This window comes from Ambystoma mexicanum, chromosome 4q (genome assembly GCF_040938575.1).
Source record: "Ambystoma mexicanum isolate Mex_15411 chromosome 4q, UKY_AmexF1_1, whole genome shotgun sequence".
NCBI lineage: Eukaryota > Metazoa > Chordata > Amphibia > Caudata > Ambystomatidae > Ambystoma > Ambystoma mexicanum.
The window spans coordinates 1,133,407,603-1,133,426,113 of NC_090928.1; the positions used below are offsets into that span (position 1 = coordinate 1,133,407,603).

The following is an 18,511-nucleotide window of genomic DNA, read 5'->3' on the forward strand; positions in this document are numbered from 1 at the left end:
ACAGGGGCAACCAAGACAGTTCTCAACTGAGAACAAGTAAGGCTACAATACAATAGGTAAGATCTTACACTTAACAGTACCTTTGGTTAGAAGAAATGGTTCCAGCTGGCTTCTGTTCCTGTGCCTCAGTTGTGGGGACAAGAGGGAAGACTTCTGGGGAATCCTGCAAAACCACCGGACAGTCAGCGGCAGCAAAGGGCAAACTAAAATTCAGTGACGTTTCAGCTCCTCGCGTCTGACAGTAAATAGCAACACTGAGGTTCTCAGATACCACTTCAGACTTTCCTTGCTTCTGAGGTCCAGCACCTTGTTGAGGTGGCTCAGGCTTGGTCAGTCCTGCTTAAGGGAAGTCCGGAGGATCTTCCTGGCGCTCGGGTCCGACTTAAAAGCGATCCACTCGATTTGGTGTTCCTATCCCTGGCTCTAGTCGATGCGAATTCGGAGCTTCAGCACAGCAGCTGGGCTTCACCGGGCAAACCAGCGGTCCAGGAGTTGCAGCAGGCGCCTCTTCCAAGAAGTTCTTTGGATTTCTTCGTCCAGTGGTCGACTGGCTTCCAAGCCAAAAAGCCTAGACTTTTATACAGGTTTCTCCCATTCATTCCAGCCTAGCTATCAATCACACAGCAGGGTGACTGTCCTTGTCGGACAGCCAGCCCGCCAATCCTCTATGGGAGCATTCCTGTAACCAAGGGGATTAAGCACAGGGAGTTTCGGGCACCTCCATCACTTCCAGCCCCTGCCAGACATACTGGCGCCAGAGGCGGGCTTCACTCGTGAATCCCGCCAAAGACAAACCGAACAAAGGGACCAAACCTGGTTTGGGGCGTAAATCACAAGGACCTTTCCAGCGAGAAATGGCGAAAAAAGGCGGCCAGGGCCATTTTGACAAAATAGGCACCCAAGGGTGCTGCTGTACAGCAGCTGTGAAAGCAGCCCGCGGTAACACTACAGTAGTTAAAAGTAAACCACTGCCACCAGCCATTAATTGTAGAAAAGGTAACAAAAATGTTACATGAGAAACTAGGCAAAGGGGATATTAAGTAACCCCTCCAGCACCCTATTGTAAGATCGTGTGTGCTGGGTCTAGAAAGTTACAAATGTAAGTGAATTCAATTTCACTTCTCTTGGAAACAGTAGTTTATCCAAGAAAAGGTATTTAAACCTTTGGGAAATCTAAGGGACTTCCCTGTGCCACTGCACTGAAGGTGCTGTGCGAAACAATGTAAAGATGATGCCTATGGAGTTTGTCAGACTCCAAAACCCAAAAGAAACAGTCCAAATCACAGAATAATACATGGGAGAGTGCGAAAAAGGGTCTCACTCTCTCCAGGTTAAATAATTCAAAGTCCTAGAGTCCAACAAAAGAGCTGGGGGTCTCCAAGGTTAAAGGGAATTGGCACAGAAATGAAACTCTCCCGTACAACGCATTTAAGCCTTCACACAATGCCTGCACTTCGGTCCCCCGAAGGCGTTCCGACCACATGCGCATTGAGGCCATAGTAATGCGATAAAGGTGCTATACAAATGGCGACTACTAAAGTCGGGGGGATTGTAAGGAAAGGGGAAGGATATAAGGAGGTAGGTGGAAGTGAAGGTAGAAGGTTACAAACAGACATCAGATGATTAAAGAGATTGATCAGAGAATTATAAAAGCATACACCATTTTCAAATAGCCCCGTAAAAATTACAAGATACAATCCTGTTAGAACTAGATTACATTGATCCAAATTGTCAAGCCATCTATCCTATGGTGTAGAACATCAACCCAGAATAAAGATAAGCCATTCTAATATGTCTGAATGATTCCAATCATTGAACAAACAATTTGTGGTGTGCTAAACAAACCCACCCGATCACAGACGAAATAATGTAATCTAATCATTTCAGCACACTAGGTAAACTCTGTGCTCAAGTCTTTACTCACCTTCTTCATAGATTAATTTTGCTGTTTGATTAGAATCAACCGAAGCTTGCATTTTTTCAGATGCCGCAACCTGTAAAGGATTTGCAGACAGATTCGAAATTGGAATTATTAAATATTACATGCATGTATCTTTGGTTTGGCTTAATTTGTATACATTTTCTCAACCTAGCTTTGCTATTAGTGAATTGTGGTCACAGCCATTACTCATCTGTTCTGTTACATTTTAAAAGCCATCTACATTCAGTGGTAATCTAGTGTATGGTTTAAGTTACTTACCTGTAAATATTGTTCTCCAGCATGGGTCTGGCATGGATTCACATGCTCATGAACATTCCCCGTCAGCTTGGGAATCCTCGGTAAAAGATAAAACAGTCACTTCAAAACTGTATCTCTCCTCTAAACCAATCACTGTCCTCTGGGTCATACTGCCCCATCCAATGACAGTGCTCTCCCTAAGACCCAAACCTGGTGGCCATCTTCCGATTTGGTAGGCACCTAAAGTGGCAGTATGAACCAAGAAGAGCCACAGAGGGGTTGAAAGGAGGGTTTGTATGTGAATCCATGCCAGACCCATGCTGGAAAACAACAAGTTACAGGTAAGTAACTTGTTCCTTCTCCAGCATGGTGTCTGGCATGGATTCACATGCTCAGGAATAAAGAATACATAGCAGTACACACATGCACAACTGTTAGGCAGTTTTTCTGAAATCCATCTAAGGGCTTAGTACAACCATTCAACTGAGGCACAGTACAAGACTCCACTCTTAGTATAAGGCTGTACCACCCGAGTTCATGGTAGCATAGACAGAACAGCCAGGCTCATCTTAGGAGGGAGAGAGGGCTGTAGAATCAGTACAAATGAAATTGTATTAGAAATGATCCAAAGAAACATTGAAACACTTTGTATTGTAAAAATGAAGGATTTATTTAAATACAGGTAGGCCCAGATAAATCTAGGGATAAGTGCTAACATTATATGAAATCACAATATAAAAACACACTATACTTCAAAGTACACGGACCAAAGTATAGACCTTATTTGAAGTACCTAACAGTAGTTCTAGGGAAGTCAAAACCTTTTCATACACATTCAGTATAGGTCAAGCCTATTCTTGGGGAGTCAAAACCAATGGTTACTTTTTACAGTTACATTCAGTAATCCAAGGGCCGTAGACCCTTCCAGTTGTAAAATGATTCTCAGTACAAATCTTAGTCAACTGGACAATATACTTTTAGTGAATAGTGAAACACTTATACCAGGTGCAGTAAAAACCTATAACTACTTTTGTGATAACATAGAGTTACACTAGGTGAGTAAAACCCAAGGATGTAATATACAATTACAGGTGCTTTGGAATCAGGGAACCCCAGATTGAGGTAAGCAGTAAACTCTTGTAACCTATTTTGGATGGCACACAGCTAACACAAGGTAAAGTAAAACCCACTTACTTTTTTTAACCTCACAATGAAGAAGAAAGTAAAAACCAAAGTTACACTTTTTCTGAATGATTTAAAGTTATTTTAGGTAGGCAACAACCTAATACAGATTTAAGGACAGACTAGCAGCAAGCCAGGGGAAGTAAGACCCAGTTGGGAGACACTCATACAATTATCCTCAAAGGACTAATCTGGCGATACCAACACTTTACTTTTGGGAAGAGGCACAACCTAATCACAGAAGAGTAAAATACCTTCACATCTACTTTCTATTACACTGGAAAAACAGTTGCTAAGGAAGAAAAGATGTTAACCATACTTAAGAACAGAGCATCACACATTCAAGATCATTAAGAACTTTAACTGTTCACTCTTAGAATTACAGTTACCAACCAACACTTTACAAGTAACTAACTTTTACACACTTATTTTCTTTTCTAGGCAAAAGTCCCTTATTCTTGGAGCATGAGTGTTCTCAGTGGCAGAAGGTGGGGCGGGGGGGTCACTAGGACTAGTGACCAACAGGCAGTGTCAGAATAGGTTCTTTAGTAACCAAAGTCAGAGTTCCTTAGGAAAACTGGGCTAACGGGTGAGTACTTCACTTTAGAGTTAGAAGAGGTTCAACGGGCTTTGCAGAAGACACCCCAGCAGGATTCTAGCAGTGGGACTGGGTGCACTGGATGAGAAGCCTCCCCATCACAGAAAACAATCCACAGCTACACAGAAATACTAACAGGCTGAAGATAAATACATACCCAAGCCAACATAGTACCTCAGCATTGAAGATTTTGCAGCAGGAAAACTTTAGGGTCTGCAGCCAAATACTCGGTCAGTGGATTCCTTGCGTGGTGACTGAAAACAGGACCTCAGACGGAACCTTGCAGCAGCGATCGATGAAGACTCTAGGCACGGTTTCCCCTAGCAGCGGAATGCAGTTCTGAGGATTTGGCGCCTTTTCAAGGAGCACAAAAGAAGACAAAATTGCCGTTAAATTCTTGTCGTTTTATAGTTCCAGCAATCTGGTGAGGGGACTTTTAGGACTCGATCCATGTCTCTGGAGATCCACCAGGATGTCCACGAAGTTTCAGCGAGATTCAGAAGACTGACGATGGCTTGAGGTCCCATGGTATTGGGGTATTGCAACACTGCAAGGTTGCTGCTACGCGTGGGATGGCTCAAAATGCAGGTCTTCTAGAGTCTAGTGGGTCTCACCAGGCTCTGGGTCGGGGTAGTCGCTTTTGGAGTCCCCAGGTTGTTTGGAAGGAAGGGCTACATCAGGCTCCGGTTACACAGCAGGCTCTCCGGTCACTAGAAATCGGCTCAGCCGCCTTTCCTTCATCTGACTCTTCGGTTTCGGTTCAAGTGGTCGGCTTTTCTACAGCTTCCAGGTTTGCAGTATTTATCAGGAACGACAACACAACCGCTTCATTCTATCCCCGCATTTTCTAAGAAGGGGTGGTCTGGTTGTCCAATCAGGACAGCCGGCCCCCCACTGGGATTTGTCCCCATTCAAGCAAGGCGTAAGAAAAAGGGCTGGGGAGTTTTGGACTCCTCCCTCACTTCCTGCTCCGACAGACAGACTACAGCCTGGGTGGTGAGTCCAGGGGACTCCAGCCGAAGATGAAAATAAAACAAAGGAATTTCCCGCCATGGGTGTCAGGGGAAGGAACAAGAAACGACAAACACTAAAATGGTGAAAAAAGAAGACGGGCCGGTTTGGTAAAAATGGAAACCCTTGGGCCCGTGGTAAAGGTGCGCCAAATTAATACAAGGTATCACTGCCACCAGCCACTGAAGGCAAGCGTGTCACTAACAAAATTGTTACAGTTTTAGTGTGAAAGGGGATACATTATATCTCCCCAGCACTCCACATAAGGTGGGGTGTGCTCGTTTCACTTAAAATGTAAAAGGAATCCAAAGAACCTTTCTACCCGTAGGAACTGTAGTTGACTCAAGATTAGCACAAGATAGTTAAAAGGGGAGCCCCTAGGGCAACCCAGCAACAACAGGCACTTATTGCCAATAAGTTGTTAAAGAGGATAACTTTAAAAAGACACTATAGAGAGTCAAAATAATGACACCCATAAAAAGAGTTAAACATTATGTGAATGTGGAAAAAGTTCCCATTCACTTAGGTATTATGGAAAAATATCCCACTAATATAGCAAAAAGTTCTGGGGTTGACCCAGGTCAGGAAGATTTACCAGTTCTGTGCAAATCTTACCCAACAACCACCACGGGAGGTGGCAAGGCTCAACAGAAGCAATAACCCTCCCCTCTGGAACAGAGAAATCTCAAACAGGTTATGTAGCACTGCTTGGCCGTTGCAGGACTCCTGTTAGTTAAGAATTGGTGCAGTCACACAGACTACACAAGCCTCATCTGCTTGGTATTAGAGAACCCAGCTTTTGGTATAGTTCCAAACTGCACAAGTTGGTACTGTGACTGAACAGCCAGGCCCATTTCAAAAGGGGGAAATGTGAGCTGTAGAGAGGAAATCAGTCAATGCAAGTAGCCAAGTAACACTTAAACTCAAGGTTTCAGTTATAAATATTTAATATCAGTTTTAAATGATCATTTTTTTATAAAAGGCAATTGAGGAGACCGCTAGGGGGCGCGGACCAGGATGGACGCGTGAAGCAGCACCTCTGTCTCAAGCTGTTGGGCCTGCATAGGTGGGCCTGCGTCGGCCTCGAGCACTGCTACCCAAGGAGGGGTTTGAGGTTGCGGTGGACCCCTGCCCTAGGCAGAACAGGAGGTAAGGGGGCACCAGGGAGCTGGAGCTTAGAAGCAGGCTAGGCTCCACGAGGAGCGGAGAGCCGTGGGGCCCCCATACCCCATAGCAGACACCGGAGCGGGGTGTGCGGCTTCCAGAAGGGGCTGGAGAGGCAACCAGGAGCAACCGTAGCGTACTGAGGGGCCTACCACAGTCTCCAGCACAGTGACTGGGGACCAGGACTGGTTGCCCGGAGTGTGGTGAGGGAGATGCGCACGCAAAGGTTGCACACGCACACAGCTCAGGGTCCCCGCACGAGCTGAAGCAGAAAGCTGTCCAGAGGGGATGCGGATGAGGCACTGAGGGTACACCGGCCGGGTCAGGTTGACCACCAGCCTGTGTTGGAGCGGCAGGCTGGCGGCACCGGCCGCATGAGGGGAAAGTGAAAGGTGGTGACACCGGGAGCCAAAACAGACTGGGAAATCCGAGGAGCATCGATGGAAGGCCCAGGGACCCGAGACCCACAGAGTGTTAGGGAGAATTCTCATTTATGGCTAATTTCCCTCACCTAGCGAGTCCCCCAGCAGCTTTGCTGGACTTCTGGAGTTTATTTTTTTCCACCTGGTAAGAGTGAGAGCTTTCCCCCCACTCTTACCTGTGTTTTGCTATGTGTTTCCATCTGTTTTTGTGATTGTGGACTCTGAAGTACACCACTTCAGTAGCCCCTTCTTTTTGTGGGTCACACAGCACCTTCAGTGCCGTGGCACAGTGTTGTCTTTGAGACTTCCCTCGACTCCATTTCTGAGGCGACTACTGTCCCCCAGAAAAGGGTAAAGTTACCATTAACTTTACTTAGTCAATCTACCACAGATCCAGTACACCCCATCTTCCATGGAGTACTGGAAAGGGCTAACTCATATCCCTTTTTATCTGTACCTCCTAGAGCATTGTTTCGCTCTTTTAACATTCAGACTTGGCTGGTGGCAGTGGCATCTACCCTAGCTTTTCTACTGCGATTATATTAGATAAACGTGGTACTGTTCTTGGCTATTATATTAGCCTCGAACATAAACCCACTTGACCAAATCGTTTTTCTTTTGGCTCCGGTTGGGTTTATTCGCCATTTCTTTTTATTAAAGTCCTTCTTGTGTTTTACTTTGCGCGGCAAACTAGGTTCGCCTTCTTTGTTCGTCTTTAGGTGGGCTTCTGCCCAGAAGCCCTCCTCAAGGCGCCTCGGTGTCTAGGTGGGCTGAATGTGAGGGAGGGGTGTAGTCACCCCCTGCACAGGGTATCCTAGGAAACCCAAGTCGCACTTTGTCTCTTGGGCTAGAAGTCAGTCGCCACTGTAACTACAAGGAACCGAAGAGAGGTGGAGAGAACGACGGCTGCTGCAACTACCCCGTCCCGGTGAAGCCCTGCTGCAGTCCTGAGCCATCTGCCCTTCAACGACTCAGAAGATTCAGTCCGGAGTCTTCTTCCCTTGAGCTTGGGTGAAACTGGGTGAATCCCGTTTTCTTCATTTCCAAGGCTTGACCTCGTCTTCCCTCCTTATAGCTTTTGCTTCCGAACATTGACAATATCAAAGTACGTTTGGCTCAGTTGAATCGTGAACTGTTAGACCGTGTGATCTTCGGCAATTGGCCCCGGTGTCCTTCGACCCTGGCTCCGGCCCTTTGACTTTTGAACTCCTGTCTCTGAGCCTGCCTAACCAAAATATTGCCTGTGATTTTTGCCTCCAACGCCCTCTGGGTATCTGAGGTGCTAAGTGTGTTTTTGTCCCGGTAGCATTTCATGTCACAGATAAGTGTTTCTTTAGTAGACCGAACTGTCAAAAAGTGATCGCAATCGTATTTGCGGTAACGTGTTTTGTGCCCAACACCGGTTCATTCAAACACAGGGTACTTACCCTGAGACTTACTGTACTAATTGGTTAGTTGTAGTATATTTAACGTGTGGCTTTTATTGAAGTTTAATAGAAGTGTTGTGTTTATTACAAATGGTTTAAAAATAAATGTACTTATATTTTTCTACCTGAAACCATGAGTCAGTGTTTGCTTGAGTCACAGTAATTGTCGTCCCTTTGTGTAATCTCTGCTCCTGCTAATATACTCGAGATAGGCCTGGCTGCTCCGCCACTGCTACCACTATGACATAGCAGTACAGGCTTGTACCGAAGGTAAAACTTGTATCGCCACCTGTAGTCTTAATTGTGTGTAGTGGTCCCTAAGGGCACTGCACAGGATTCTGCCTAACACAGAGTTAGGAGCAACCGCGCAGGAGAGCTAGGGGAGGAGCTGCTTGGAGCAAGGAGCCAGCAGACACCAGGCAAGGAGGTGGAGGAGCAGCCAGCACACGCGGCGCCGGGAGGCGAGGGGCACCCGGGCAGTAGGGCACAAGGCAAGACCCGGAGGGAGGATTAGAAGAGGGGACTTTAAGGATTGCAGCAAACTGGGCCCATAGGGTGAAATCCAGGCCCAGAAGCACGTTGACGGCAATACACTTTGTGGGACTAGACAGAGAAAGCCTAGAAGTTCTCGAGGTAATATGAAAAAGGTACTGGAGGAGGACAGAGTGCAAGAGAGGTCTTTCGACCTGCACCAACCCGGGCTGTGGAGGTGAAGCCAGCGGGGGGTAAAAGTGGAGGCGACAAGGGTGAACTGAGGCTGGACCCCAAGCTGGAACACGCCGGGGGGCTTTAAACAGGCGCAATGTAATGGAAGGAGTCCCCGGCAGCCAGGCAGAGGGTCTCCCTGCATAGTCGACGAGGGAGCACACAAGGTGCAGTGGCATGTGGCCCCCCAGACCACCAGCCCATGTGGCTAGAGGCAGAACTAGCAGGGTGCAGACCCACAGGGCAAAGCTGTAGTAGCCTGGGAGGTCATAGGCTGGCTCTGGGCCTGGGAGACGGCGGTCAGAGACACAGAATCAACACCATCCCCAAAACTCAGAAGAAAGTGTGCCACACTTGGCAAACAGGCCAAGGAGTCGTCCTGGAGGAAGCACTTGAACAGTCTGATTCGACGAGGGTGGTCTCCACTGGGTCCTGTCGCTTCAACGATTCAGGAGAAGGTCGCGGAGTGCCCGGGAGAGAATCCACTCCGACCAACACGAAACAGCGACCGGAGAGGGCACGTCAGCCACAGTCTCGACCATAGAGGACCTGAAGGACATGTCAGGAAATTAAAGATTAGGACCGATTTTCACGCTTCCATTTGTGACCTCAGGGGCCGGGTCGATAAACTGGAGGATGAGATGGAGGCAATGGAGAACAATCATTTGCAGGTGGACCTCCTTAACATAAATATGAAGCCTGTTAGGCGGACCTGGAAATGCAGGAGGAGGAAACACTGTTGAAGCTGGACGATTTACAGAACAGAGGCGTAACAACCTACGCATTCTGAGAGTCAAAGAACAGAAGGGGGAGTCTGCAACGGAAGTTGGACGGAAGGTGCACAGACTGACCCATCAATTGATCGTCCTAGAAGGTAGTAAGGAGGTACAGCTGGAGAGAGCTCAGAGGCGGATGCGGTAAAGGGCCATAGTGGTCCGCTTCCTCAGGTATAGGGAGAAGATGGAAGTTCCTGAAAAAGCAAAAGTGTATGGGGAGCTTCCAATATCAAGGTGACACCGTCAAGGTGTTCCAGGACCTCTCGGGACTGACCTCAACACGCCGCAGAGACGGTCGCCCTCACGCGCAGTGGCTGACTGATGAGGGCATCCGATACCGTTGGTCCTTTCCCTTTGCTCTGTCAAAGAATGAGAATGGTGGATCCAGTGGTCTGGTGTCGAGCTGATGGGAGGTTCTGGTGGTCTCAGGGGTCAGAGGATACACAGTTGACTATTGCTTCTATATACTGCCCTAACGAAGGCCAGATGCAGTTTCTGAGAGAAGCCATGGGGCACGATACTTGACAGGACAGAGGGCTTACTCCTGGTAGAGGGGTGATTTCTATACGTGGGCAGACAGGGAAATGGGAGCATAGCGATGGGAAAAATACCCCCGGGTCGAGGCTAGATACACAGGGGGGTGGATTCACAGATTACGTGTGGAGGGACTATCATCCGGCTGAGAAGGGCTACACCTTTTTCTCGTCAGCTCACGGACCAAGAACAAGGATAGATTCCAGTTCTGAACACATAGTAGACCTCGGCATAATCTTGATGGGGCTGAGACCCGGGTAATCCGTTTGGCAGTGCAACAATCTACTCCTGAAGGACGTCGTCTTCGCTGACAAAATGAAGGGGTCGATCGAGGAATTTTTTCAACACAATGAGACAGGGGAAGTCGAGAAGGACATTGTATGGGATGCGGAGAAATCAACATTGAGGGGCCTCCTCATTAGAGAGGGTGCTTCTAAAAAGAGAATCAGGACCCTATTGGCCCCAAAACCTCATGGGGTAGATTCGCAGTTTAGAGATGGAGGAAACATTGGACGCGTATTTGGCGGAATTATCCCTGCGGAGCCACCCGTGGGAGGAGACCATCGAAATGGACAAGCCAATCACCCAGGAGGAAGTGCTGAAAGCAATAGCAGGACTAAAGCTGGGGAAGGCACCGGGGGAGGATGGGTACACAGCGGGGTTCTACAAGACCTTTGCTGGGTCCCTGGCACGACATATGGCAGGCCTATTCAATACTATCATGGCCACTTGGAGGGCCCCCCCACCCCATCCTATGGGAAGGTGTTAATTAAGGTTATACCAAAGGCAAGAAAGGAGAGTTGCAAGTCATAAAGGCCTGTTAGGGAGAATTACATGCAGTACCCTCTGTGACCACCACACACAATTAGGACTACAGGTGTAAGCAAGACCAACCTTTGGTATGAGTCTGTACCACACAGTTTGTTGGTAGCGAGCTGAGCGGACCGGTGAATGTGAGCAGTAAAAGTAGTTACACAAAGGACTTTCAATCACAGTGGTTCAAGTAGACACTTCTACTCAAGGTTTCTTGGTAAAACACTTATAATTTATTAACACAATCATGTATAAAATATTTCACTAGATGAAGACAAATTATAGACCAATGCATTTCAATACAAAACTAAGTTTTTGAGACAGTTTGAGCACCCTTGAAAAAGGAGCCAAAAGGCAGTTCAGTTACTTAGTGAGCAAAAAGGACAAAAGTAAGTAGAAGAGATTATATATACTTTCTAGGCAGTGCAAATAGTTTCAGTTCACCAGAAGTTAAATTCAAGTCAATAGGCCAGGCCAAAGTCAATGGACTAGAGTTCTGGATAGGAAAGAGCAGTTCTGGTATCACATGGTAAAGTCTTTGCAAAAGTTCTCAGAATTAGTTTAGGCGTAAAAGAATAATTTGTGGGGTTACAAGCGGATTAAGAATGCAAGTTGGGATGGTTTCACAAACCTTCTCCGCAAGAGTGGCGTTCTCTCAATCCGGTTAGCACAGTACTTTTGTATGAAGAAAACAAATGTTGCTGAAGTCGTGGTTCCTGGCAGTTCCTGCAGATCCAGCTGTCCCTGAGCCTCAGTCGTGGGAACAAGAGGGAGGATGTCTGGGGACTCCTGCACTGCACTGGATCGTTGAAGAAAGCAAATAAAATTGAGTCACTTCAGTTCCAGTAGCTGTAGATCCAAGAACATGTACTGGTGTGCCTCGCTCTGGTTAAACCTAACCAGCCTTGAGAATGGTATCCAGGTGTTTTAGGAGTTGATTGGTTCACCAACTTAAAAGGAAGATGCCGTCCTTGAAGGAGCTTCTCTGTCGAATGGAGTTTGGCAATTCAGACCTGCAGCAGGGCTTCACTGGGCAAACAAATGGTCCAGTGGTTGCAGCAGCCGTCCTCTTCCAGCTAGTCTTCGGTTCTTTCGTTCCAGTGGTCAACTCTGCCTTCCGGTCCACGAGACTCGCCTTTTAAACAGTTTTCTCCCTTTCTTTCCAGCCTAGCTGTCACTCACCCAGCAGGGTGGCTGTCCTCGCCGGACAGTCAGCCAGCCAATCACGTCAGAGTGCATTTGGGTCTCCTAGGAGACCAAGCACAGGGAGTTTCAGGCACCTCCCTCACTTTCTGCCCACCCCAGACACTCAGACGCCAAGGGCGGACTTCAGTTCTGAGGCCCGCCAAAGGCACACGAACAAAGGGACCAAACCTAGTTTGGCGCGCAGAGACAAACACTAGAAGGACCTTTCCACAAAGAAATGGCGAAAAAAGATGACCGGGGCCCGTTTAAACAAAAGGGCTTAAGGCGCCATCTTGAAAAACATGGCTCCTGTGATTTTTAGCTACCGGTGTTCGGGGACAGGAAGAATCATGCTAGTTCATTGTAAAACCACTGCCACCAGCCTTTTCAATAGGAAAGCTTAGCGTTTGACTGCTACATGAGTGTTTAGACACAGGGGATACTATGTAACCCCTCCAGCACTCCATTGTAAGATGGTGTGTGCTGGGTCTATGAAATTGGAAAAGACTAGTAAACTCATTTTCACTTTACATTCTCTCGGAAACTTTATTTTATCCCAGAGAAGGTACTTAAACCTTTGGGAAGTCTAAAGTACATCCCTGTGTCGCAGCACTGAGGGTGCTGTTTAACACATGAAAAGATGATGCCTATGGAGTTTTCTAAAACTCCCTTATCATAGAACACAAATGTAAAACATCAGAACACATGAACAAGTGGGAAAAATGTCTCTCAATCTTTCCAGGTTAAAAAAAAATCAAGTCCTCACAATCCGGCAAAGTTGCTGGGGGTCTCTAAGTTGAAGGGAATTAGCACATTTCCGAGAATTCTCCCTAAAAAGGCCCATCTCCCTACTCAATGTGGATGCAAAGGTCTTTACGAGAGTGCTTGCCACACGGATTGAGGGCCTTATGCCAAAATTAATCCATTCAGACCAGGTGGGAGTTATCAGGCTGGCAAGGGGCAGACCCCATGCGCAAAACGTTACCTCTTATGGGCGCTGTCGCTGGGGAGGAGGGCAACCCCAGTTCTGGTGGCCCTTGGCACCAAGAAGGCTTTTGATCGAGTGGACTGGGGTTTCCTTCAAGGGGTACTCAAGAAATGTGGGTTTGGTGAGGGGATCCAGAAAGGTATTCATGCACTCTGCGCAGCCCCTACGGCCAAGGTCACAGCTATGGGAGAATGTCACAGCCCTTTCCATTACAGAGATGGACAAGTCAGGGATGTGCACTCATGCCCCTCCTGTTCGCTCCAACGATGGCGATAGTAGCGGAGCATCTGAGGAGGGCCCCACAGGTCGAGGATATGAAGGATGGCGATAGGGAATTTAAACTGGGGCTTTACGGAGACGATGTCCTGCTACATCTGGTGAACCCGGTCCAGCCTATCCCCGCTGCCCTGGGGATAATAGAAGAGTATGAGAGGTTTTCGGGGTCAAGGTGAATAAAGTAAAGTCAGCAGTGTTTCCCTTTGCAAAAAGTAAGTACAGTCAATTTCACTTCACTGCTCTTGGAAACAGTAGTTTCACCAAGAGAAGGTTTTTAAACCTTTGGGAAATCTAAGAGACTTCCCTGTGCCACTGCACTGAAGGAGCTTTGTGTCACAATGTAAAGATGATGCCTATGAAGTTTGTCAGACTCCAAAGTCAAAAGTAACAGAGTCCAAACCACAGAAAAAAACCTAAGTGGAAAAAACATCTCTCTCCACAGGTTAGAAATTAAAAGTCCTAAAGTCCAGCAAAAGCGAGCTGGGGGTCTCTAAGGTAGAAGGGAATTGGCACATTTGAGAATTCTCCCCAACCCTTTGGTTAGAAGAAATTAGATCCAGCTGACTTTTGTTCCTGTGTAGGTCTGCAGATCCTGTTCCTGGGCCTCAGTCGTGGGGACAAGGGAGAGGACATCTGGAGACTCCTGCACTACGAATGGAAGGTCAGCTGTAGCAATGGGCAAACTTCAGATCAGCAGCACTTTGCGGTTTCAGTTTCTCGCGACCCTCGCAAATAGCACCACTGCGGTTCTCGGATACCTTAATGGACTTTAACCGCCCTGGGGTAGAGCACTCTGTTGAGGTGGCTCTGGCATTCCTGTAACCAAGGAGACTAAGCACAGGAAGTTTCGGGCATCTCCCTCACTTCCCGCCCTGCCAGAAACACTGGAGCCAGTCAATCCCTCCAAAGACAAAACTAACAAAGGGACCAAACCTGGTTTGGCGCACAGAGTAAATCTCAAGAAGGACCTTTCCAACAAGAAATGGTGAAAAAAGACGACCAGGGCCATTTTGACAAAATGGGCCCCCATGGGTACTTTACTGCAGCTGCAATTGCAGCCTGCGGTAGAAACACAATGGTAGGAAAAAGTAACCCACTTCCAGCCATTAACTGTAAAAAGGGTAACAAAAATGTTACATGAGAAACAAAGGTGATACTAAGCAACCTCTCCAGCACCCTATTGTAAGATAAGTGTGCTGGGTCTAGAAAGTTACAAAATGTAAGTAAAGTCAATTTCACTTCACTGCTCTTGGAAACCGTTTCACCACGAGAAGGTATTTAAACCTTAGGGAAATCTAAGACTTCCCTGAGCCACTGCACTGAAGGTGCCGTGTGTCACAATGTAAAGATTATGTCTATGGAGTTTGTCAGACTCCAAAGTTAAAAGAAACAGTCCAAATCGCAATAAAAATACATGAGCAGGTGAGAAAAAGGGCTCACTATCTCCAGGTTGTAGATTAAAAGTCCTAAAGTCCAGCAAAAGAGCTGGGGGTCTCTAAGGTTGAAGGGAATTGCCACATTTCTGAGAATTCTCCAGAAACCTGTGCAAACCGAGTTGAAAACTCAAAGTAGGTGCAAGTCTCAAGTGAGACTGTTAGGTAAGATTTTCACAGAACTTGTGAATCCTCCTGACCTAGGTCAACCCCAGAACTGTTTCTTTACTAGTGGGATATTTTTCCTTAATACCTCAGTGAGTGAACCTTTTTCCACACTCAAAGAATCTTTTACTCATTTTATGGGTGTCATTTTTAAGACTTTGCATAGTGTCGTTTTAATGTTATGCCCTAACAACTTATTGGCAATAAGTGCCTGTTGTTGCTGGGTTGCCCTGGGGGCTCCCCTTTTAACTTTCTTCTACTAACCTTGAGTGAACTACAGTTCCCAAGGGTAGAAAGGATCTTTGGATCCCCTTTACCTTTATTCTGTGAAGCCAGCACACCCCACCTTATGTGGAGTGCTGGGGAGATACAATGTATCCCCTGTCACATTAAAACTAAACATTCTGTTACAGGGACAAGCTTCCCTTCAAAGGCTGGTGGCAGTGATACCTTGTATTTATTTGGTGCACCCTTACCGTGGGCTGTGTTCACAGCTGCAGTAAAGGCACCACAGGGTGCTCATTTTATCAAAATGACCAGTCTTCTTTTTTCGCCATTTTAGTGTGTCGTTTCTTTTTATTTTTTTATTTTTTTTTATTTTTTATTCACTGGTTGGTTGATAATCAACCTTTCAATTTAATAAATAACACATATTAATCACATTGGACATCAAAATGAAATTCAGAACAAAATCAAGCTCAAAATCAGTACCCAACAAAAACCTACAAACCCTCTACTTCAACATTTCATCATTACACAATTTGTCGTTTCTTGGTCCTTGCCCTGACATCCAGGGCGGGAAATTCCTTTGTGTGATTTCTATCTTCGGCAGGAGTCCCCTGGACTCCCTGCTCAGACTCCAGTCTGTCTGAGGAGAGGAAGTGAGGGAGGAGCCAAACTCCACAGCCCTTTGTCTTACGCCTTGCTTGAATGGGGACAAATCCCAGTGGGGGGCTGGCTGTACTGATTGGACAACCAGACCACCCCTTCTTGTAAAATGCGGGGAGAGAATGCAGAGGTTGTGCTGTAGTTCCTGATGAATACTGTGAACCTGGAAACAGAAGAAAAGTCGACCACTCGAACCGAAACCGAAGAGGAAGATTAAGGGGAAGCGGCTGAAGTGATTTCCAGCGACCAGAGAGCCTGCTGTGTAACTGGAGCCTGCTATAAGCCCTTCCTTCCAATAGACCTGGGGATTCCGAAAACGACAATCCCGACCTAGAGCCTGGTGAGACCTGCTAGACTGAAGACCTGCATTTTGAGCCATCCCACGCGTTGCAGCGACCTTGCGTTTTTTTAACAATCCAATACTGTGGGACCTCAGGCCATTGTGTGGTGCACGGTCATCCGAATTCCGCCGATACTTCGTGGACATCCTGGTGGATCTCCAGAGACATACATAGAGTCCAGAAAGTCCCCTTAGCAGAGTGCTGGACCTTTGTAACGACAAGCATTCAACCGCGATTGTCTGTCTTCTGTGCTCCTTGAAAAGGCGCCACATCCACAGAACCACATATAGCTGCGAGGGAAACCTTGCCTAGAGCCTTCTTAATCGATCCCTGCTGCAAAGTTCCTTCTGAGTTCTGGTTTTCAGTCACCACGACAAGGAATCCACTGACCGTGTATATGGCTGCAGATCCTGAAGTCTCCCTGCTGCAAAATCATCTTCAATGCGGAGGTACTGTGTTGGCTTTGGTATGTACTCATCTTAAACCCGTTAGGATTTCTGTGTAGCTGTGGGTTTTCTGTGATGGGGAGGCCTCTCATCCAGTGCACCCAGTCCCACTGCTAGAATCCTGCTGGAGTGTCTTCTGCGAAGCCCCTGGACCCTCTTCAAACCCTAGAAGTAAAGTACTCACCTGTTTGCCAAGTTTTCCGAAGGAACTCTGACTATTGCTACTAAAGAACCTATCCTTACACTGCCTGTTTGTCACTAATCCTAGTGACCTCCCTTCTGCCACTGAGAACACTCAAGCTCCAAGAATAAGGGAAGGAATTAAGGGATTGGGGCTTTTGCCTAGAAAAGAAAAGTGTGTAAAAGTTACTTACTTTTACAAAAATCGACTAGGCAAACAGCCTCTACCTCAGAACACCAGAATACCTCCTGAAGAAAATGCAACAGATCCACAATGCAGCAGCAAGACTACTCCTCAAACTATCCACAAGAGACCACATCACTCCAGCCCTAAACACACTACACTGGCTCCCAGTAAAACACTGCATCACCTTCAAAACAATGTGCATAACGCACAGAGCAATCAGCGGACAAGGAGTAGAATTCCTACAAAAGAAAATAACAATCTACAAACCAACAAGACCCCTCCGATCAAGCAACGAAATCCGCCTGGAACTCAAACCATACCTTAAGAAAAAACTTGGAGCCACCTCCTACCACTTAGCCGCAAAAACCTGGAACATCCCAAAAGAAATACGAAATACTGAAGATCACCTAAAATTCAGGAAATCACCAAGAACCTGGCAATTCAACACCACAGACTAAATCTGGAAACCATAACCGGAAAAAGGATGACTAAACCGGAAAGGACACGGACATCCCCGACCCGAGAGGCTAACTCCCACGGCACCTGGACGGGTGACACCGGATAGACTAGAACACAGGCAGCACGCACGGAAACTGAGTCAACTACCCTAGACAATCCCCACCAACACTTTTGCCCGCCCCTTAGTTACCGCCAGGCACCACAGCGATGTGGAATTGTCGAGATATTGGCAATCACCACATTACCTGAGAGGCTGACATTGGCAGGTGCACTGGCCACAGGAGTATGAAGGGAGGGATAAGGGGAGCTATGAGAGAGCATGCTAGAGCATGTTAGAGGGGGGCCAGAGGAGTAAGGAACCTTATATGCCAGTCGGACCCAGATCAGGACAGAGCCACATCAGGGGAGACTACGCAAGCCGAGCGCCTCAATTCAGGAAAGAGATGCAAACTAACCAACCCTGCTAACAATTTCCCTTTCTGCATACACCTCTCAAACTCCAAACCAAACACAATCAGAACCTACAGCACAACAAACCGCACAAACTTCACTACATCGCAACAAAACAAAAACAGTCTTGCAGAACAGTACCCGACGACTACCGGCCGCAAACACCCCAGGCCCAGCCAACAGACCCACCGGGCTGAGGCCGCCAACAGCATATCACTGCTCTCTTGCACTTTTCCTGCTTCCTCCCACTAACTCAACCTCCCCTCCTCTTTCAGAGTCACCAGAGCGCCAGGGGACCACTCCGGTGGTGATAGTGCGCAGTACAAATGTCCTTTAACATTAGCATTAAAGAGTTGGTTGGTAACTGTAATTCTAAGAGTGAACAGTTACAAAGGTTCTTACTTACCCTTGATGTGTGATGCACTATTCTTCAACGTATGGTTAACATCTTTTCTTCCGTAGCAACCGTTTTGCCAGTCTAATAAAAAGTAGATGTATTTTACTCTACTGTGATTAGGTTGTGCCTCTTCACAAAAGTAAAGTGTTGTCACCAGATTATTCCTGAAGGGTAATTGTATGAATGTCCCCCAACTGGGTCTCGTTTCCCCTGACTTGCTGCTAGCCTGTCGAGAATAAGTCTGCATTAGGTTCTTGCCTATCTAGAATAACTGAGTCACTCAGTAAAGTGTAACATTGGGTTTT

General features: G+C 47.0%; 1 protein-coding gene across 1 annotated transcript in view; it reads right to left on the reverse strand.

The window, feature by feature from the left end:
- Positions 1 to 18,511, reverse strand: part of WDR43 (WD repeat domain 43) — a 489,892-nt gene that overhangs the window by 24,031 nt on the left and 447,350 nt on the right. The window contains exon 16 of the mRNA XM_069608719.1: positions 1,925 to 1,994. Within this exon, the coding sequence (XP_069464820.1) occupies positions 1,925 to 1,994 (70 nt within the window). The remainder of the gene's footprint in view (positions 1 to 1,924; positions 1,995 to 18,511) is intronic.